The sequence below is a fragment of the Solanum verrucosum genome, unplaced genomic scaffold (genome assembly GCF_900185275.1).
Source record: "Solanum verrucosum unplaced genomic scaffold, falcon-dt-bn FXZP01000086.1, whole genome shotgun sequence".
Lineage (NCBI taxonomy): Eukaryota > Viridiplantae > Streptophyta > Magnoliopsida > Solanales > Solanaceae > Solanum > Solanum verrucosum.
Window position 1 is genome coordinate 1,130,527 of NW_026020100.1, and position 16,736 is coordinate 1,147,262.

At 34.2% G+C, this 16,736-nt stretch overlaps 2 protein-coding genes across 2 annotated transcripts; one reads left to right on the top strand and one right to left on the bottom strand.

Moving 5' to 3' along the window:
• The first annotated feature begins 7,594 nt into the window (after positions 1-7,594).
• On the top strand, positions 7,595-12,758 carry LOC125824915 (uncharacterized membrane protein At4g09580-like). The gene is made up of 4 exons (XM_049504259.1): positions 7,595-8,566; positions 10,973-11,243; positions 11,349-11,519; positions 12,296-12,758. Exons 1-4 carry the CDS (start codon positions 8,238-8,240, stop codon positions 12,425-12,427), a joined length of 903 nt encoding a protein of 300 aa, XP_049360216.1. The 5' UTR covers positions 7,595-8,237; the 3' UTR covers positions 12,428-12,758.
• A 305-nt stretch (positions 12,759-13,063) lies between these two features.
• Positions 13,064-16,275, bottom strand: LOC125824918 (50S ribosomal protein L21, chloroplastic). Its single transcript, XM_049504262.1, has 5 exons — positions 15,832-16,275; positions 14,296-14,376; positions 13,802-13,903; positions 13,635-13,709; positions 13,064-13,363 (listed from the first exon to the last, which is right to left on the bottom strand). The coding sequence occupies exons 1-5, from the start codon at positions 16,135-16,137 to the stop codon at positions 13,277-13,279; spliced, it is 651 nt and encodes a 216-aa protein (XP_049360219.1). The 5' UTR covers positions 16,138-16,275; the 3' UTR covers positions 13,064-13,276.
• Between the last annotated feature and the right edge of the window lie 461 nt (positions 16,276-16,736).

A 16,736-nucleotide genomic window follows, 5' to 3' on the forward strand; every position in this document is an offset into this window, starting at 1 on the left:
GTAGTGAGGAACCAATATATAATGGTGGAAAAGTTACAAATTTTTTGGATGTTGATGTAGATAAAATGTCATATTTTGAGTTGAAAGACTATATTAGAGAATTGGGATATAGTACAACTTGCACCTTTAGTATTAAAACACCTAACAGTGGCATTTTGGTATATATTGATAATGATAAGGATATTTTAGACATGATGTATTCCTTGGAAGATGGGGATGAAGTGGAGGTATTTGTTAGGCATTTGGTTGATGAGGCAATTGCGGGGCCCATGTTAATAGAAAATGGTAGTCATGTGAATATGGGAGAATCTGGTTCAGCTTTGAATACAAGGCCTAGTGAGAGTGAAAACTTTAACTTTGGGGTAGGTGAAGACCATTTAAACAGTGAGGATCCTGTTGCTACTTTTTCAACCTCACCTCCTTTCACTATCACACCTCATTTCAATATTGCTACTGCAGATGGTGCTACTGATGATGATATAGATATTGGTCCTGATGGACCTGATTTCTCAGAAGAAGAAGTAGAGGGTTCTGATTATTCAACTGAGGATAGTGTTGAGTCTAAAGCAGAATTAGTTTGAGATAATGATGAGGAAGAGTATAGTAGTGATGTACATGAGGAGGTTAGGGAGATAAGGGCTGAAAAGAGAAGTTTTCAAAGGAGGAAAATAAGGCAAAGAGTAGCAGCTGACAATGAAGAGGTGCCAATAGGTGAAGTTAGACCAGATCTATATTTTGATGAAACTGAAACAAGTAAAGTAAGTCATGAAGGAAGGCTAGGAGGTGATGAGTCTTACTTTGCAAGTTCTGATGATGATAGTTTTGAGTTAGATGAAGATGAGTGTTGTAATGATGATGAACATGAATCTGATAGATCAAGAAGGGTAAAGTTGTCAAGAAAAAAGAGTTCAAAAACTCAAAAAATCATTCATGATCCTACTGCAAAGAAAGTTGTGTGGTAGTTGGGCATGGTGTTTAAAGATGTGAAAGAATTTAGATAAGCAGTAACTAAATATGCAGTTAGAAGGAGGGTTCAGGTGGAGAAGTAGGTGAATGAGCCAAAGAAAGTTAGAGTTAAAAGCAAAGATGGTTGTCCATGACTTTTGTTTGGATGTCTTGACAAAACAACAAATAATTTCATGATAAAAACTTACAATCCAAAGCATACTTGCAACAAGACAACTAGAAATTATTTGTGCAATGCAAAGTTTTTATCTGAAACATTCAGAGAAAGAATAACTGAGCAACCAAACATAAGAGTCTTCAAGTTACAGGAGATGATTAGGAAAAAGTTAAAACTTGAAGAGCAAGAGCTAAAGTATTGAAAGATATAATGGGTGATCATGTTATGGAATTTGGAAGAATACTTGACTAAAATAATGAATTGTTGAAGACCAATCCAGGGATCAGTTGTGTTGTAAAAGTTGGTGAACTTGATGCAGAAGGCAAGTCAATATTTCAAAGTTTTTACATCTATTTTGATGTTTTAAAGAAAGCATGGATACATTGTATGAAGTGCATAGGATTAGATGGTTGTTTCCTTAAAGGTGTTTGTAAATGCCAACTGTTAGTTATTGTGGCCAGAGATGGTAACAATCAGATGTTGCCACTTGCTTGGGCAGTAGTTGAAAAGGAGAACAAACACACACGGACCATGTTTGTCAAGTGCATAAGGGATGATCTGGGACTTGGAGATGGTGAAGGTCTCACATTGATTACAGATATGCAAAAGGTATATGAAGTTATTTTGTAATTTTTAATTTATATATGTAATTGTGACCTAATCATTATCTATTGCAGGGAATGTTTGTAGCAATTACAAATGTATTACCTAAGTGTGAACATAGAATGTGTGTTAGGCACATATTAGCTAACTAGGCTAAGGATTAGAGGGGTCTTCAAAGAAGACAACAATTTTGGAAAATAGCTAAGAGTACATTTGAGTCTCAATTAAGGAACAATATAGAGAAGATGAAGTTGTTAGGTCCAGAAAAAATGATGGATAACTTAATGTACTACAACATTAATTTTGGTGCAAAGTTTACTTTAATATTGAAGTAAAGTGTGACTCTGTATACGACAATATGTCTGAGTGTTTTAATGCATGGATCTTGGTTGCTAGACACAAAACCGTCATTACTATGCTTGAAGAAATAGATGATGACAAGAATAGCCAAATTAAGGGAGTTCCCTAGTACTTGGAAGTGTAATTTCTCTCCAATGGCTCTGAAGGTTTTAGAGGAGAACATTAGTAGGTCAATGGACTGTACCATTGAGTTTAATGGAGCTACTGGATTTGAAGTGAAAGAAAGGCTTTGTCAACACAAAGTGGATATTGCTACGAGAACTTATAGTTGTAGGGTGTGGCAGTTAAGAGGCATACCATGTGCACATGTTGTGGCTGCATTATACTTTAAGAAGTTTTCTATTTATGACTATATAGACAGTTGCTACAATAAGGAAATTTACTTGAGGATTTATGCCAATGTTATTGAACTACTTACAAACATGGAGATGTGGCCAGTTTCTACAAACCCCACTATTGAGCCACCAGAAATCACAAACATGTTTGGTAGACCACCTAAAGCTAGAAGGAAAGAAACTGGAGAAACTAAGAAATCTGGGAAGCTTCCTAGGATTGGACTTGCAATGACATGCAGTATATGCCATGTCAGAGGCCATAACAAGAGAGAATGTCCTCAAAGAGAAGGTGTTGAATCATCAACAAGAGAAAGTGCACCATCACCTACTGCATCAGTAAGGGCAGAACCAATAGGTTCAGGCAGGGGAAGAGGCAAACCAAAGGTAATTTTTGAACTTGTTTTACTTTTTTCTTAATTTATGACTTACTTTTTCTCTTATATGTATAGAAAACTCCATCAGCACCATCAGAAGGTGAGCCTCCACTAAAAAAGGGAAGAGGAAGACAAAAAAAAAATATTATCAGTAGCACCTAGTGCACCTCCCCTACCTACTGCACCTACTGATTTTCCTGCATCCTCTTCTGCTCCTCCTACTTATCATGCATCATCTTCAATAGCTGGTACTACTAAAAGAGGAAGAGGTAGGGGCAGGGGAAACACATCTCTAGAGAAAAGACCAAGAGTCATGGGAATGAGTGTGTTCCAAGATGCAAATGGCTTCAAAGTCATGAATGTGAGTCTGTGATATATGTTATAAGCTTAAATATTTAATTATAATCCTAATTTTGTTTAATTAAACAGCTTAAATACTGATATAATCCTAATTTTACTTTAGCCTGACATGACAAGTAGTAAGATCTACTTTACTGGACAAGCAAAAGTGACAAGATCATTTGATGTAACTGGTGACATTGGTTATACACCAAGGAATACTACTAAGCTGAAATGGAATGGTAAAGCAGCAATCTCAACAAGCAAGCTTCATGAGCTTAGACAGAAGAAAAGAAAAAAGACAATGGGAAGTAGTTCAAGTCAAAATGACACTTCTTCACAGTCAAAGATGCCATGGAAATTGTAGTGATGTTGATGTATTTAAGCACTTTTAAGTTAGTCCATACATGTTGCATTAATGGCCTGCTATTTTGGATTTTGTTTGTTGGTAAATTTTGCCTTACGTGAGGGCTTTTGAATATGACATTATTTAGGTAAATTTTGCCTTATGTGAGGCCTTGTAAATATGACTTTATTTTGGTAAATTCTGCCTTGTGTAAGGCCTTATAAATGAATGGTGATGTTGTGTTTTAAAATGGTTGTTGTGTTGTCTATCGAATTGTATTGGTTATTCAGGTGTGCTTACATATGTTGTGTTGGTTATATGTTTTACAAATGGTGTTGTGTTGTCTATGTTGAAGTATGAATGGATGACTAGGTTGTTGGTTGTTGATGAAGTGTTGCATATTAATACAAGCTTCAATTGACATCATAGATACAAAATGGCACACATACATTGACAATTTTAATTAAACATAACAACAATACAAATCAAAGAGAAATCCAAATATGCAGCACTTGAACTACTGGTTGCTGATGACATAGCAACAACACAAATCAAAATACACAAAAGTATCTTCCTATTGAACCTACACCATTTCAACCTTCTATTGAGTCTCTTCTCCAATAACAAATTAGAGTTCCTCAAGTTGTCAATATGAACCTGTCTAATACATAATTCTTGCTCCAACTCATTGATTTTGTTCACTAATCTTGGAAGGATAAAACTTGATCTTGGATCCACTTCTTCTTTGTCCCTCCATCGAAAAAATTTGCAATTTTTAGACTGAAAATGATCCAAAATAGTACATTAATATCGTTCAAAATAAAGTGTAGCAAGATTACAAGAAAAAACACATACACCATAGCATGGGCAAGATCAAATTCTTCTTCCCGGATTTAATTTCGACCAAGAAGTTTGCAAATTCAGCAAAATTCCGTGTTTGCATCTCACTACAGCATTGATCATTGGGTCTGATTTATCCATACAAAGCTTATTCAAGTTTTCATTTGCCATTTTTGATGAATTTCGAGAAAAATCAAAATTCAAATTAGAGACCTAAATAAGAAATTAGAGCAGATTACAAACCCTAAATTAAAGATTTGAAGTAGAAATGAACATTAACAACTAAACACTACTTAATTTTGAGAGGAAATTGTGATTTTTTTATAAAAGGAGCAAGGGTTAATGGTAGGGAAGAAGAAATAATGGTTTATTTAAAGGTGGGGAAGATGACCGTTGGAGAAGGAGGAATTTTTCGTCAAAATTAACCTTCTAACACGCCTAGAGGAGGTGAGAACACCTCCCATAACAGGTCAGCACTTAGGTGTGTAGAAAATAGAGAAATATAAAGTTCATGTGGGTAATAGAACACCCGTAAAGTTGGAGTGTGTAGTTGAAATTTCGGGTATAGGTTGGAGGGGTTTTAGACCATTTTCTCTTTTATATATTCAACTAACTTACAACAGTGATATGTGAGATTAAGAGAGGGTGGTGTGTATACAACCTTATCTTGTGAAGGCATGGAGATTGTTTTTGATAGACCCTCCTCAAGTAAAGCATATACCTAACAAACTTAAAATCAAAATATATTGACTAAATTCTGCTATAAAATCTGGTATGTCATAAAGAAACATTAAAACAAGGTCCCCCACGGGTATCATCAACACATATAGTCTAGTTGTATCAGTGAAAATTTTCTATGTAATATAGTGTTAGTTCAATTCTCATTTCCTGATCCAGATGTAATATAAATATTTTTTAAGAGATAATAGGACACCATGAGTTGGGGAAAAATGATTGTTAATTTGTTTGTCTATGAAATAAAACCAGTAACTTCATTTGTACTACTAAATAAAAGCTGTCATCCAAATTGACAAATTATCAACTTGAAGCCCAGTCCAACAAAAATTGAAAGCCCAATATTGACAAAATATCATTTGGAGCCCAGTCCACAAAAGTTGAAAGCCCAATGTTAAACATAGCCCATAGGATAGAAACAGGTTCTTTGGATCATCTTTGAATGAATCTGATTAATTGTGTAGGGGAATCCTACATACTTTTTACAAATATTTCTTGTATACTGACATATGATATACAATTTTAATACAAAATAGTGTATATCTTTTGTATATTTGGCTATCAAATATAATTACTTTTAGTCGACCGACCAAATATATAACTTTTAAAATGCCCAGCCAATTTATGCTAATGGGGGAGGGGATAATCAGATTATCATACACAATATGTGATTATTATCTTATAGTTGAAATTATTTTCTTGCTTTTTCTGCTCACGTATTATTTTAAGAGTTCTAAATTTCAAGTTCTACAAAAAACAATATTACAAATTTTGTCAGTGTGCATCAAATATGATACAATTATTGTCATAATAACACTTTTAATGTATCAAACATTTGAAATAATAATCACCAAGACATATCATTTGAAAAAGCTTTCTTTTGGTTGGTTTTTCATTTGTTGTCCAAATACTTGTATAGGGGCACGACTTGCCAATTTAAAATCGTACTGAAAATTCCATTTTAAAGAAACGTCCTTTCCAAAATCGACTCAATTTCAAAGCTTGAACTTAAAGGCCTCTAAATTTCATCTCATTCACTGGAAATTATTAAGACTTTGAGACATTTCATAATAGCAAAAAAAAATTAACAAGTGCTAATACTTGTTCTCTTTTCAATTTAGAAACAAAAAATAAATCCGTTTGAAATAAACTCTGAAATTTCTTTGATTTAATAAACCTTCTAGATACTTAAAAGATCATTTTAGTTTGATGTGATTTGAGTCAACTCATTTTGTTTAAATATTGATATCCCAATCCTAATTTTATGTGACACTATTTAACTAGACATAGAATTTTATAAGAATTTTTTTAAAAAAAAAAAAATTATGAATCAAAACAGACTTTAGACATTAGTATACATAATCATTTCATTAATAATAAAATATAGTATTTTTTAATATAGAATGATAGTTTCTTTATGAGTTGGACCACAAAACAAAAGAGTACTAAATTCTAATTGATTAAGTAAGACATGTGTTCTATTCAAAATTTCTTACTTTAAATTATTTTTTTATCGTTCACGACTTTACTATGTGAAATGTATTAAGTACTACTATCTTTTTCTATAACACTTTTTTTTTTGGATAGATTAAAAAGAAAGGGTGCCACATAAATGGCACAATGGAGTATATGTTTTTTTTTCTTACCAAAAATAAATAAATTAAACTAATATGATACTTTATGTTTTTTATAAGATTTACTCATATATAAGTAAGAATTTCAAAAAGTATTGATATGAGAAAAAATATAATTAAGATTAATTTTTATATCATATAAATTCTAATTAAAATATTATTTAATTTAAAAAATTAATGAAGTTACCACTATCTAAATAGGGTTGCGAAAAAATTGAAAAGATCAATAAGTCGAATTGAAAAGAGTCTTATTGATTTATTGCTATTGGGTCATAGGATTAACAATTTTTTATTGGTTTTATAAAAAAAGATTATTGGGTTATCGATTTGCTTTTGATTTTTTAATATCGGGTTATTGGGTAAACCGATAATTTATTAAAAATGTAGTAATTTACTACTTTACCAATACATAAATATTAAATATTAATCTTAATACCTTAGTAGATACTGTTATGATTCTTTAGCCTTCCATTCACACTTTACCATGACTTTGAATTATCAACTTCACATTATATAAAACGTCAAAAACTTAAGGTAAGAATCATATTCTTCTTAATTTTTCTTTGTGTTACACTTGTATAGTTCTTTTCATGTTAGTTATTAATTCTTTCTATTTTATGAGCATTTGTAATGTTACAATTATTGTCTTGTCGCGTCAAATTGTTAGAGAAGTCATATATTTGTTTTATAAGCATTTTTCATGTTGATTAAATTGAAAACTGAATCATTAAAGACCAAAATCAGTAAATCAAAAATGGAAAAAAATATCTTATTAATTTGATTATTGATTTAGCATATTTAAAAATTAAAAATTGATAATCAAAGTTAGCGAATGATAATACATAAAATCAAATCAAATTGATCAATACACGTGTATTTGCTATATCTAAATGCCACGAAAATTGAGACGGAGTACGGTGATTTTTCATTTTTGCCCACCGTCGCTCCCTTGAAAAGCGGGTCGAAAGAATCCGAGCAGTCATCTTCTTACTTCCACATCAATCATCATTGACTTCACTTTTCATGCACCTCCCTTTTTTTTCTTCTTCCCAAAAACCAATAAAATCAATATAGCTTTGCATTTAAAACCAAAAAATAACAAAAATAAATGTCAAATTCCTAATTTAAATATTTCACCTTCTCAGTTGAAATTTCAGCTACCTACAGTCTTTTGCTGCTCATTTTTATTTATTTATATTCTGAAAAGAGAATATTGGGTTTCTAATTTAATTTCAACCTTTGAATTTTCTGTATTTTTGGTGGATCTTCTTGTTGGGGTTTCACTGATTCTGATCTATATTCAAAAAAATAAGAAATTGGTTGATTACTTTGATTTCAAATCTCGATTTTTTCTGTATTTTTTGGTGGATTTTCTGGGATTTGATTTGATTTGATTTGAATTTCCATTAATTTTGGGGTGATTATTTTTGGATTTTCTTTGTGGGTTTTGATTACGGTGACAGATAATTCAAGATTTTGATTTGGGGGTCTGTTTCTTGGATTTTTTTGGTGGGGTTTGATTGAATTTTGTTATATAAATTCAAATGTATGAAGAATAGGGTGTCACGTTCATCATCATCACCAGCATCGTTGTTGTTGTCAATGGCTGCGCCAAGGAGTTTGGTAGTTGATACGGGGCGGTTGCTGACAAGGGATGAGGAAATGAACTTAGGTTTGACGCCGGGAGCTGAGGATTCACCGACTGGTAAAAGGTATAAGGAAGGGAAGTTTCCGTTGTCAAGATGGGAGTTTGCGGCAGCTTTAGGTGTATTTGTGGTGTTTACAGTAGGGTTGTTTTCTATATACTTGACAATGCCAGCTGCTGAGTATGGAAAACTCAAGTTGCCTCGTTCCCTTTCCGACCTCCGGATGCTCAAGTAGGCAATTGATTTACTTTTGTGTTTCATTTCCTGCTTTTGATTAGTATAGTTTTTGTGACATTGAACTGTAGCATCAATTTGCTTTTGTTAAGTTTAGCTGTATCGTGGTTGCTTGTGCATTTGTGTGGGGTGTCAAATTTAGAGAGACCTAAGAAGTTTGTGGAGTTATGTTGCTAGTCATTGCTGTGTTTAACCTCCTGTTGCTTGCCACATATCGAGTGATACTTGGGGCTTAACCCTATTAAGTGTTTGATGTGCTTTTGTTGTGTGATTCGTAATCTTGCAGTTGTGTTTTTCTGCTGCGCCAGCCGTATATGTGGTCAATCATGTACCTTTTGTGTGAAAACTATTTGGCTGAAGTATAAAACAAAGCTTTGATTACTTTTAGTTTATGGTTGCAACTATTATATATATACTTTTTTGAGAACACTCAGCTTGTGCAGTGAGTGGTTGGGTGAGCCCCATATAGACTGTTTGCACTCCAAATTTCTGCATTTGGGGAATTTTCTGATACAATTAGTTTTGAGCTGCATGTAGGAGAAATTATTTGTGTATTTCCTTTTTAAAGCAGCTTTCCTCCTAAATGAATCGTTGTGTGTGTGCATTAGTTAGGGGACGGAGGGGTGTGACTTTTTCATCAATGTACTGTTGCCAGCTTGGTTTCAGAAGTTGGGGCCTCAACTTTGATTGTGGAAAAAGGAAACTATACAAGTTAAACCTTTAAATTCTTTTTTCTGGTAAAAAAAAAAAAAAAAACTTCTCATCTTTTCCAGTCTAGATTTCTCTTCTATTTGAGTGTTTATCTGTGTGCCAGAAGAAATTTAGGTGTGATAATTGCAGGCTGATTCTCGTTTAGTACGTTTTCCTACTATATCCTTTTAGTTTAATCTCCTTAAGACTTACGGTTTCCTTAGATCAATTAATGAGTAGGTGCTCAGATGGAACACAGAGCATGGAAAGACTTAGGTGCTTGGTATCCCTTTTCATCTAATTCCAAATACATGAAGTAGCTGGAAGACGGTAGGTGGAGCAATAGTGTGTGGGAAGCTCTGTCAAATTGATAAATGGGTTATATCACTTGGTACCAATTTCAAGATGTTCAAGCACAAAAGTACTATTAGCAGTAGAATGCCTATCTCACCAAAGTAATACATATGGAACCATTTGATTGAGCCTATACTGCGTGATCTGTGAGTTAAGAACATAATAAGCTGATACACATTATGATGAGACAAAAAGTACAATTTCTTTATAATGGGTTTAGGTATATTTTTATTATGTATGACCCAGGAGTGCGGCCTACCAGTCAATGAAGTGAGTGAAAACCATGGGAGTCTTGGTTCAAATTCCAACAGTGAAGGTGATTTCTTCTCATCTTAAGCCTTGGTCGGTAGACTTATCCAGTGGAATAGTAGAGATGTGTGGAATCTAGCCTGGATACCGCCGTTATAAAGAAAAAGTGTATTTCTATTGTGTACCGGTTGTTGAGATAAATTTTGCTAGATACACAATACAATGCTCCAATGTCTAGTAAAAGCATCAGGATCCTATAACATTTCTGTATAATAACAAACCATTTTGAGTTAACAGGAAGAGTCAACAGCATATTTTCTGTAAAATGGAGTGAAAAGCCTTACAAAAGTCTTGTGTTCTCTGCTCTTTCACCAAAAAATTGTGTTCTTTGAATGTGAAAATCTGATGCAATCAACAACATACTCAGTGTAGTCCCACAACAACATATCTCTTAAAACGCGATTAAAACTTGAAAATCAGGAACGATGTGGAATTTGTTAAGTATGAGGCACGAGTGGGTTGATCATGAATTCATGACCAATTGGTCAATGGTGACAATTGCAATTTGAGGAGGAGAAAGTGAGGTGAGGGGAGGAAATTCTATTTTTCTGTTGATGACATTGACAGTACCACCTCATTAATTAGTAATGCTTTCTGCTGTTGTTGGTTTACATAAATAAAATAAAAGAGGTATAGTTTTCCTTTTGAAGAATTGGGTTTGTCAGAAAATGATTTGGAGGAAGATAAATATCAGGTCACTTTTACACTCAAAATTTCTAAGGAAATGAAAGAGGAAGTCCAATCATGACAAGAAAGAGTTGGTTGCTAGATACTCCTCAAACCTAATGGTGCGAAGATCGAAGAACAAGGTTCACTTTCAATTGTTTAGATTAAAAATCACTAGCAGTCTTCTTACCATTGCTCAGCATCACGAATGTCTGGTTGTAATGTTGCTTCTTAATTAAAATCTTTTCATGCATAGGTTCTGTTACCGAATGTTATTTGTAGATATTTTTTGGTATGATATTTTAATATGGTATTTGACCAATTTTTTCTAGTTATTATTTAGTATGGTACTGTTGTAACTTATTATCTTGGTTGTTCCTTCAGGGATAATATTGGAACATATGCCAAAGTGTATCCTGCGAAATTCATTCTGGGTTACTGCTCAACATACATATTCATGCAGACATTTATGATTCCTGGGACAATATTCATGTCCCTGCTTGCTGGAGCACTTTTTGGTGTTTTTAAAGGGCTTATCTTGGTTGTCTTTAATGCTACAGCTGGTGCATCGTCCTGCTTTTTTCTGTCTAAATTAATTGGCAGGCCTTTAGTTAGCTGGTTGTGGCCTGAAAAATTGAGATTCTTCCAGGCAGAGGTCTGTGATCTTCTGAAACTGTTTACTGATAATGTGCTTCTGATATTCTAATGTCATGCTTCCTTCATTTTCTGGCACATACTGATGTGTAACATGTGGTTTCAGATAGCCAAGCGTCGGGATAAGTTGCTCAACTATATGTTGTTTCTGAGAATAACTCCAACATTGCCAAATCTTTTCATCAACTTGGCATCTCCAATCGTGGATATACCATTCCATATTTTCTTCTCGGCCACATTGGTTGGTCTCATTCCAGCCGCATATATTACAGTCAAGGTAAACTTTCTTCAGCTGGTGGTGGTTTTTCCCGTCATGCTTGTCCGTATTTGATGTTCTTTCAACTGTATTACTCAATTTTGCTCTGAAATGATTGATATAATGCATCTAGAGGAAATGCTTTCTTAAAAAAGTAACTAGCTTCCTTTGTGTGGTGACTCTCTTACAACAACATACCCAGTGAAATCTCACAGGTGGGGTGTGGGGAGGGTAGAGTCAGGAGTGTATGCAGCCCCTACCTCATGGATGTAAAGAGGCTATTTCCCAACTCTCTAACGCCCATCCAAATATTCTTAAAAAAAGTACAAGAAGCTGAAGCCTTATTCTCGTTATATATGGGTAAATCAGTTCCAGGATGTCATGCTTGGCACTAACATAGATGTTGCATTAAATGGTAGAAGTATACCAACACAATAGCATTAAGAGTTGGCCTCTACAGGTGATGTGGAGTCCTATAATGTGATAGTGATGGTGAAGGTTCTCTGTGTGTTACTTCCATAAAAAGACGAAAGCTATACTGGTGCGTACATTAAATGAAAAGATCATCAAGTGCATTTTCTGAAATCGAGTTAAAATCATATGAGCTGTTGACCCACAGCATATCATCTAAAACTGTCCAAGTGAAAATTTGGCAATGCATCTCTCGTCTTGTCTATTAACTAAGATGATACATCTTTTGTTGAGGTTCGCAGTGCCAATGTCACTTGTGAGACCTGAGTGATCACTCCTTTATATTTTTGTAATCTCATATATGATGTTTTATTTTAACGTGTCAGGCCGGCCTAGCTCTTGGTGAGCTGAAGTCTGTGAAAGATCTGTACGATCTCAAGACCTTGTCCGTGCTCTTCCTCATTGGTTTTATCTCGATATTACCTACCATCTTGAAGAGGAAGAAAATATACGAATAAAGCTCCTCCCAGAAGGCCAATTTGGATCCTCTTGGAAAGTAACTTATAGAAGATATAGTTTAATTTTATTTCGGAGCAAATTGGAGAGGCAGAGGCAAGACATAGTGAGACAAATCTATATTTTACATATGGAAATCTGAAATCTACATTTGACTGTCCAATCCATTGGTAGAATAGTGGAAAATGCTGTGTTCTTTACCAACTCCTTATGTTTTACCCTCTGTTAGTCTGTTATCTGACCCGCAGTTACCAGTAGTATTGTTAAAGGTAATGTCAAATGTAGCAGACAGATTTTGATATGAATTCTGATTCAAGATTGATCTTATAGTCATTTCACTGTTCAGTATTTTCTTGTTTGATCTTATGGTCATCCCAATTACCATGTTATAGTTAGCTGCAACTTTGTTTGAAGGTTGTCTTTTTTTTTTCTTTCTGAAAATTAATTCCCTCAAGTCTACGATCACGTGTTAGGTTTAACAATCTCTCAACCCTTTATTTACACATAAATGCTGTGACATGAACAGACATGTTTGGTACTTGAGAAGAAGATAAAGAGGTCATAATAATCACTTGCAATTTAAGAAGATTATGAATGAGAGACATGTTTGGCCTAGTAAGTGCAAAGAATAATTGGCGTTCAATCAAAAAGAGGTTTCTGAAATATTCAAAACTCAAGTACATTGCTCAACCAAATAATACATGCAAAGAAACATAATGGATGGAAATTACAACAAAAGATGAAGTTAAATGCGCCTTCCAAAACTCATTTCTGTCATTGCTTCCTCGGTCTATACAAAACTACATAATCCTGAGAAAACAGTAATTTGGATGTAATCTTGAGCCTAAAAGTCACTTGGCTGCTTCTAGGTCTGCAAGGGTGACTGCTGGTGAATCTTGATAACCAGTAATGCCCATTATTCTTATCCGAGTAATTGGCTGCATGATTAACAGAAACCAAATTAATTTGGGATAAGCAAGGGCAAGATATGATATTCTGCGCAAATATCGTTTTAAGGGGCATGTCACATACATGGCTGCAAGCTCACTAATTTAGACAGTTTTCATGTTTGCATGGTAATTATTTGCAGACATAGGTAAAACTATGATAGACTACGGTGCGTCTTGCTTAACGGGCAAACAGATAGGTTAAAAAAGTTCAATCTACTTTATAGTTATTCAGATATCACTAAAAACAGTTCTTTAATACCTGTCTGTGACCAATGTTCCTTCTGTAATTTTTTTTCTTCTTATACTTGAAGACTATCACCTTCTTATCTTTCAACTGCATGAAAATGTAATAATGAGCCAACAGAGATGTCAAGTAAACAAGATATACTCAGCGGAAACTACAGCAGAGGAAGAATGATGTCTGACCTGCTCTTCAACAACAGCGTGGACTGTTGCATTTGGCACCACTGGTTTTCCAACCCAAGTACTTGTTTTTGTTCCCACTAGTAAAACCTTGTTTAGGATAATCTGCAGAAGCAACAAGTATAGATGCTTCAATAACAATCCCTAGTCGTGGAAATTTTGAAATAAGAGTATTGCCAATATGACAAGAAAACCTTGACATACACATATAACCCTTATATCAAATGTTAGTTTCCGTGGAAAATAACTGGTGAAGACATGTACTAAAGACAATAGAAATATGAGAAGCAAATGTAACTATTGGTTGAAATTGATGCCTTTCGACATCATTGAGAAATTGCTGCATGCAAGCTCTGTTTGATTGGACACCACAATGTTGATATGAGATAGCGAGACAAGGAAAAAAAACTCACATAAGTAAAGCCAACACCATAGAGAAGTTAACCAGATTTTGGGAAATCAATTGTAAATTAAGTAAGACCAAAGGATATGCTCACTTTGTCATTGACATTTGCTCCTTTAAGCCTCTGGGTGTAGATATACCGCCCAGGAAAAACAATATATTGCCGAGATCCAACCTAAGAAAGCGAACGAGCAAAAATGAACAAACAGCTTAATGTATTAATGACACGCCCAATAAAGTTATATTAGGGTAGTGTCACATTCATCTGAAAAAAAGAAAAAAGAACAAAATAAAGCACAAAATTTGACACCTAGAGGACTTGAAAATTGTGAGCAGCAGGAACAATGACCAGATTGAAATAGCAGCTATAAATCTCCTCGCAAGAGTGAGTATTTTCCACACGGAGAAGAAAAATATTCATCAAACAAGTAGTAAACATGAATGTTTTCTCCGGTTAACTACAATAGTTCACATTCAATAAAAGATGAAAGTGTAGAATATGGCAACCTCAAAATCAAATTTCAACAATTACTAGACTTTTGCTTAAACATTCGCATGGACTTGTAGATATGCATTCCCTCTGACAATTGTATAACACCTAAAGTTAGAACTAGATGATAGTTATTAGTTATTTATTAGTTATATAACTTATAATCTGCTATATGAACCCCTTTGCGACTTAACTAGAGGAAACACCTACCCAAAATAGATGGCCCACTTAGAAAACGAAATTACACTAAAACCAAACAGAACATAGATTGAGATTTTTGAAATTGGATGGTGTCTAGAACACGGGTAAGGATATACCAAGTACTAAACCTATGTCACGTCCTCAGAGTAATTATAGTTTTCTGTTAACATCAGCCAACTCCACTGGAGAACACTAAGGATATAAAAAGTTCAGTTCAGCTTATTTAGCACGGACTATTTTAACATTTCCAATAGCCAGCACCACTGCCAAGTCAATATGACACAAACACATAGACACGCATATTGTTCCTTGACACCTTAAAAATAAATGCTAAACCTAAGCATCACAGAAATGGCATTGACATATAAATAACAGAACGAAACAATTCCATTGTAACACTCCATGTTTTCACCACATACACCATAGGAAGAAGAAATGTATCAATAGTACTAGCAAACACAAAATTTGGACGAAGTGAGTGCGGTGTGGTGGAGCATTCTTCATGAAAACAATTTTTTGGAACTTCTGAATCCCTTTGACATAAAGGATGTTTTCGTTCTAGTGGCAAAGGTAATTCGACAAATTGCTTCAATAATAGGTCTGAGTAATTTTGAATTCCCCTTATTAAAATTCCGAGTACTTTTGCGATATCAAAGGTTGAGAACATGACAATCTTGAACCAAAGTTGTGATCTTTATACAAGAAACTAACGTTCCCTCTCGTAAGGGAAGAAATCAATTTCCTATTTCCTTTGAGAAAACAATTCAAGGTAACAGACAACTGAACATTTTCCGCTGAACTTCCAAATTTTCATTTGGGAACAAAAGTTCCTCATAATTTTTCAATAAAAATCCAAATTGCACCCCACATTGAATTCAAAATTCAAAACAAACAGTTATGTATACACAAATTTGAACATGAATGAAAGTGAATCGTCACCATAACAACAGCAAAGATTTCTTCCCGTTTTGGTTCCAAGCTAGTGGCTTCCACAACTGGGGTTGCAACAGGCTCTTCTGGGTCAGCTTCAACTTCAGCTACTGGAGCTTCAGATTCAGAGAATTTGGGTACAAAAGAGGAAAAAGAATTGGGTTTGGAGAAACGGAGATTGAGAGAAGAAAGTGAGTGAGATAGAAAAGCAACATTGGAATTTGCTTTGGGAACAGAAAGGGTGTTAAGAAAAGTTTGGTTCTTGGAAAGTGCTGTTGAGGGGGAAGATGTAGAACACAGGGAAAGGGTTGCCATTGTTGGAGAGTGAGAGGTTTCTTGGGTATTCTGCGTCTCTCTCTCAATTTTATCTGTCAAAGCCTATCCTATCTGCAGTGGTAGCCAAATGACTATTTTACCCCTGAAATCTTTTTAAGTAATTTTTAAAAAAAAATAAAGTTACATATAATACTATTAATAATAACAATATTCGAAATTACGAAATTCTTTAGCATATAAATTATAGGGATAAGGGTTGAAAAATACCTCAACTTTGGTCGGATTTGCTGTTGCGATACTAAACTTTCATAAAGACCTATTACCTTCCTAGACTATTTAATACCGTATTTTTTACCCCTGAACTATTTAATAGTGTATTTTAAAGGTATATATGTGCCCACATGGACACATTACTATTTATAATTTTGCATTATTTTTTATGTCCACATGGACAAATATGTATGTTTAAAATACGGTATTAAATAATCTAGGAAGGCAATAGGTCCTCATGAAAGTTTAGTATCGCAACAACAAATCCGACCAAAGTTGAAATATTTTTCAGACCCTTTATCTTAAATCATAACATTGTCATTTACATTTTACACTTGAAGCCATCATTATCTGATTTTATCTTCAGG

What these genes read in the sequence shown, in the direction of transcription:
- LOC125824918 (XM_049504262.1), bottom strand. Translation starts at nt 16,137, where the DNA reads ATGGCAACCCTTTCCCTGTGTTCTACATCTTCCCCCTCAACAGCACTT. An exon ending in AAATCTTTGCTGTTGTTATG is followed by an intron (nt 14,377 to 15,831) that starts GTGACGATTCAC and finishes TCGCTTTCTTAG; the next exon opens with GTTGGATCTCGGCAATATAT. An exon ending in GAGCAAATGTCAATGACAAA is followed by an intron (nt 13,904 to 14,295) that starts GTGAGCATATCC and finishes TTGCTTCTGCAG; the next exon opens with ATTATCCTAAACAAGGTTTT.
- LOC125824915 (XM_049504259.1), top strand. Translation starts at nt 8,238, where the DNA reads ATGAAGAATAGGGTGTCACGTTCATCATCATCACCAGCATCGTTGTTG. An exon ending in TCCGACCTCCGGATGCTCAA is followed by an intron (nt 8,567 to 10,972) that starts GTAGGCAATTGA and finishes TTGTTCCTTCAG; the next exon opens with GGATAATATTGGAACATATG. An exon ending in TGAGATTCTTCCAGGCAGAG is followed by an intron (nt 11,244 to 11,348) that starts GTCTGTGATCTT and finishes ATGTGGTTTCAG; the next exon opens with ATAGCCAAGCGTCGGGATAA.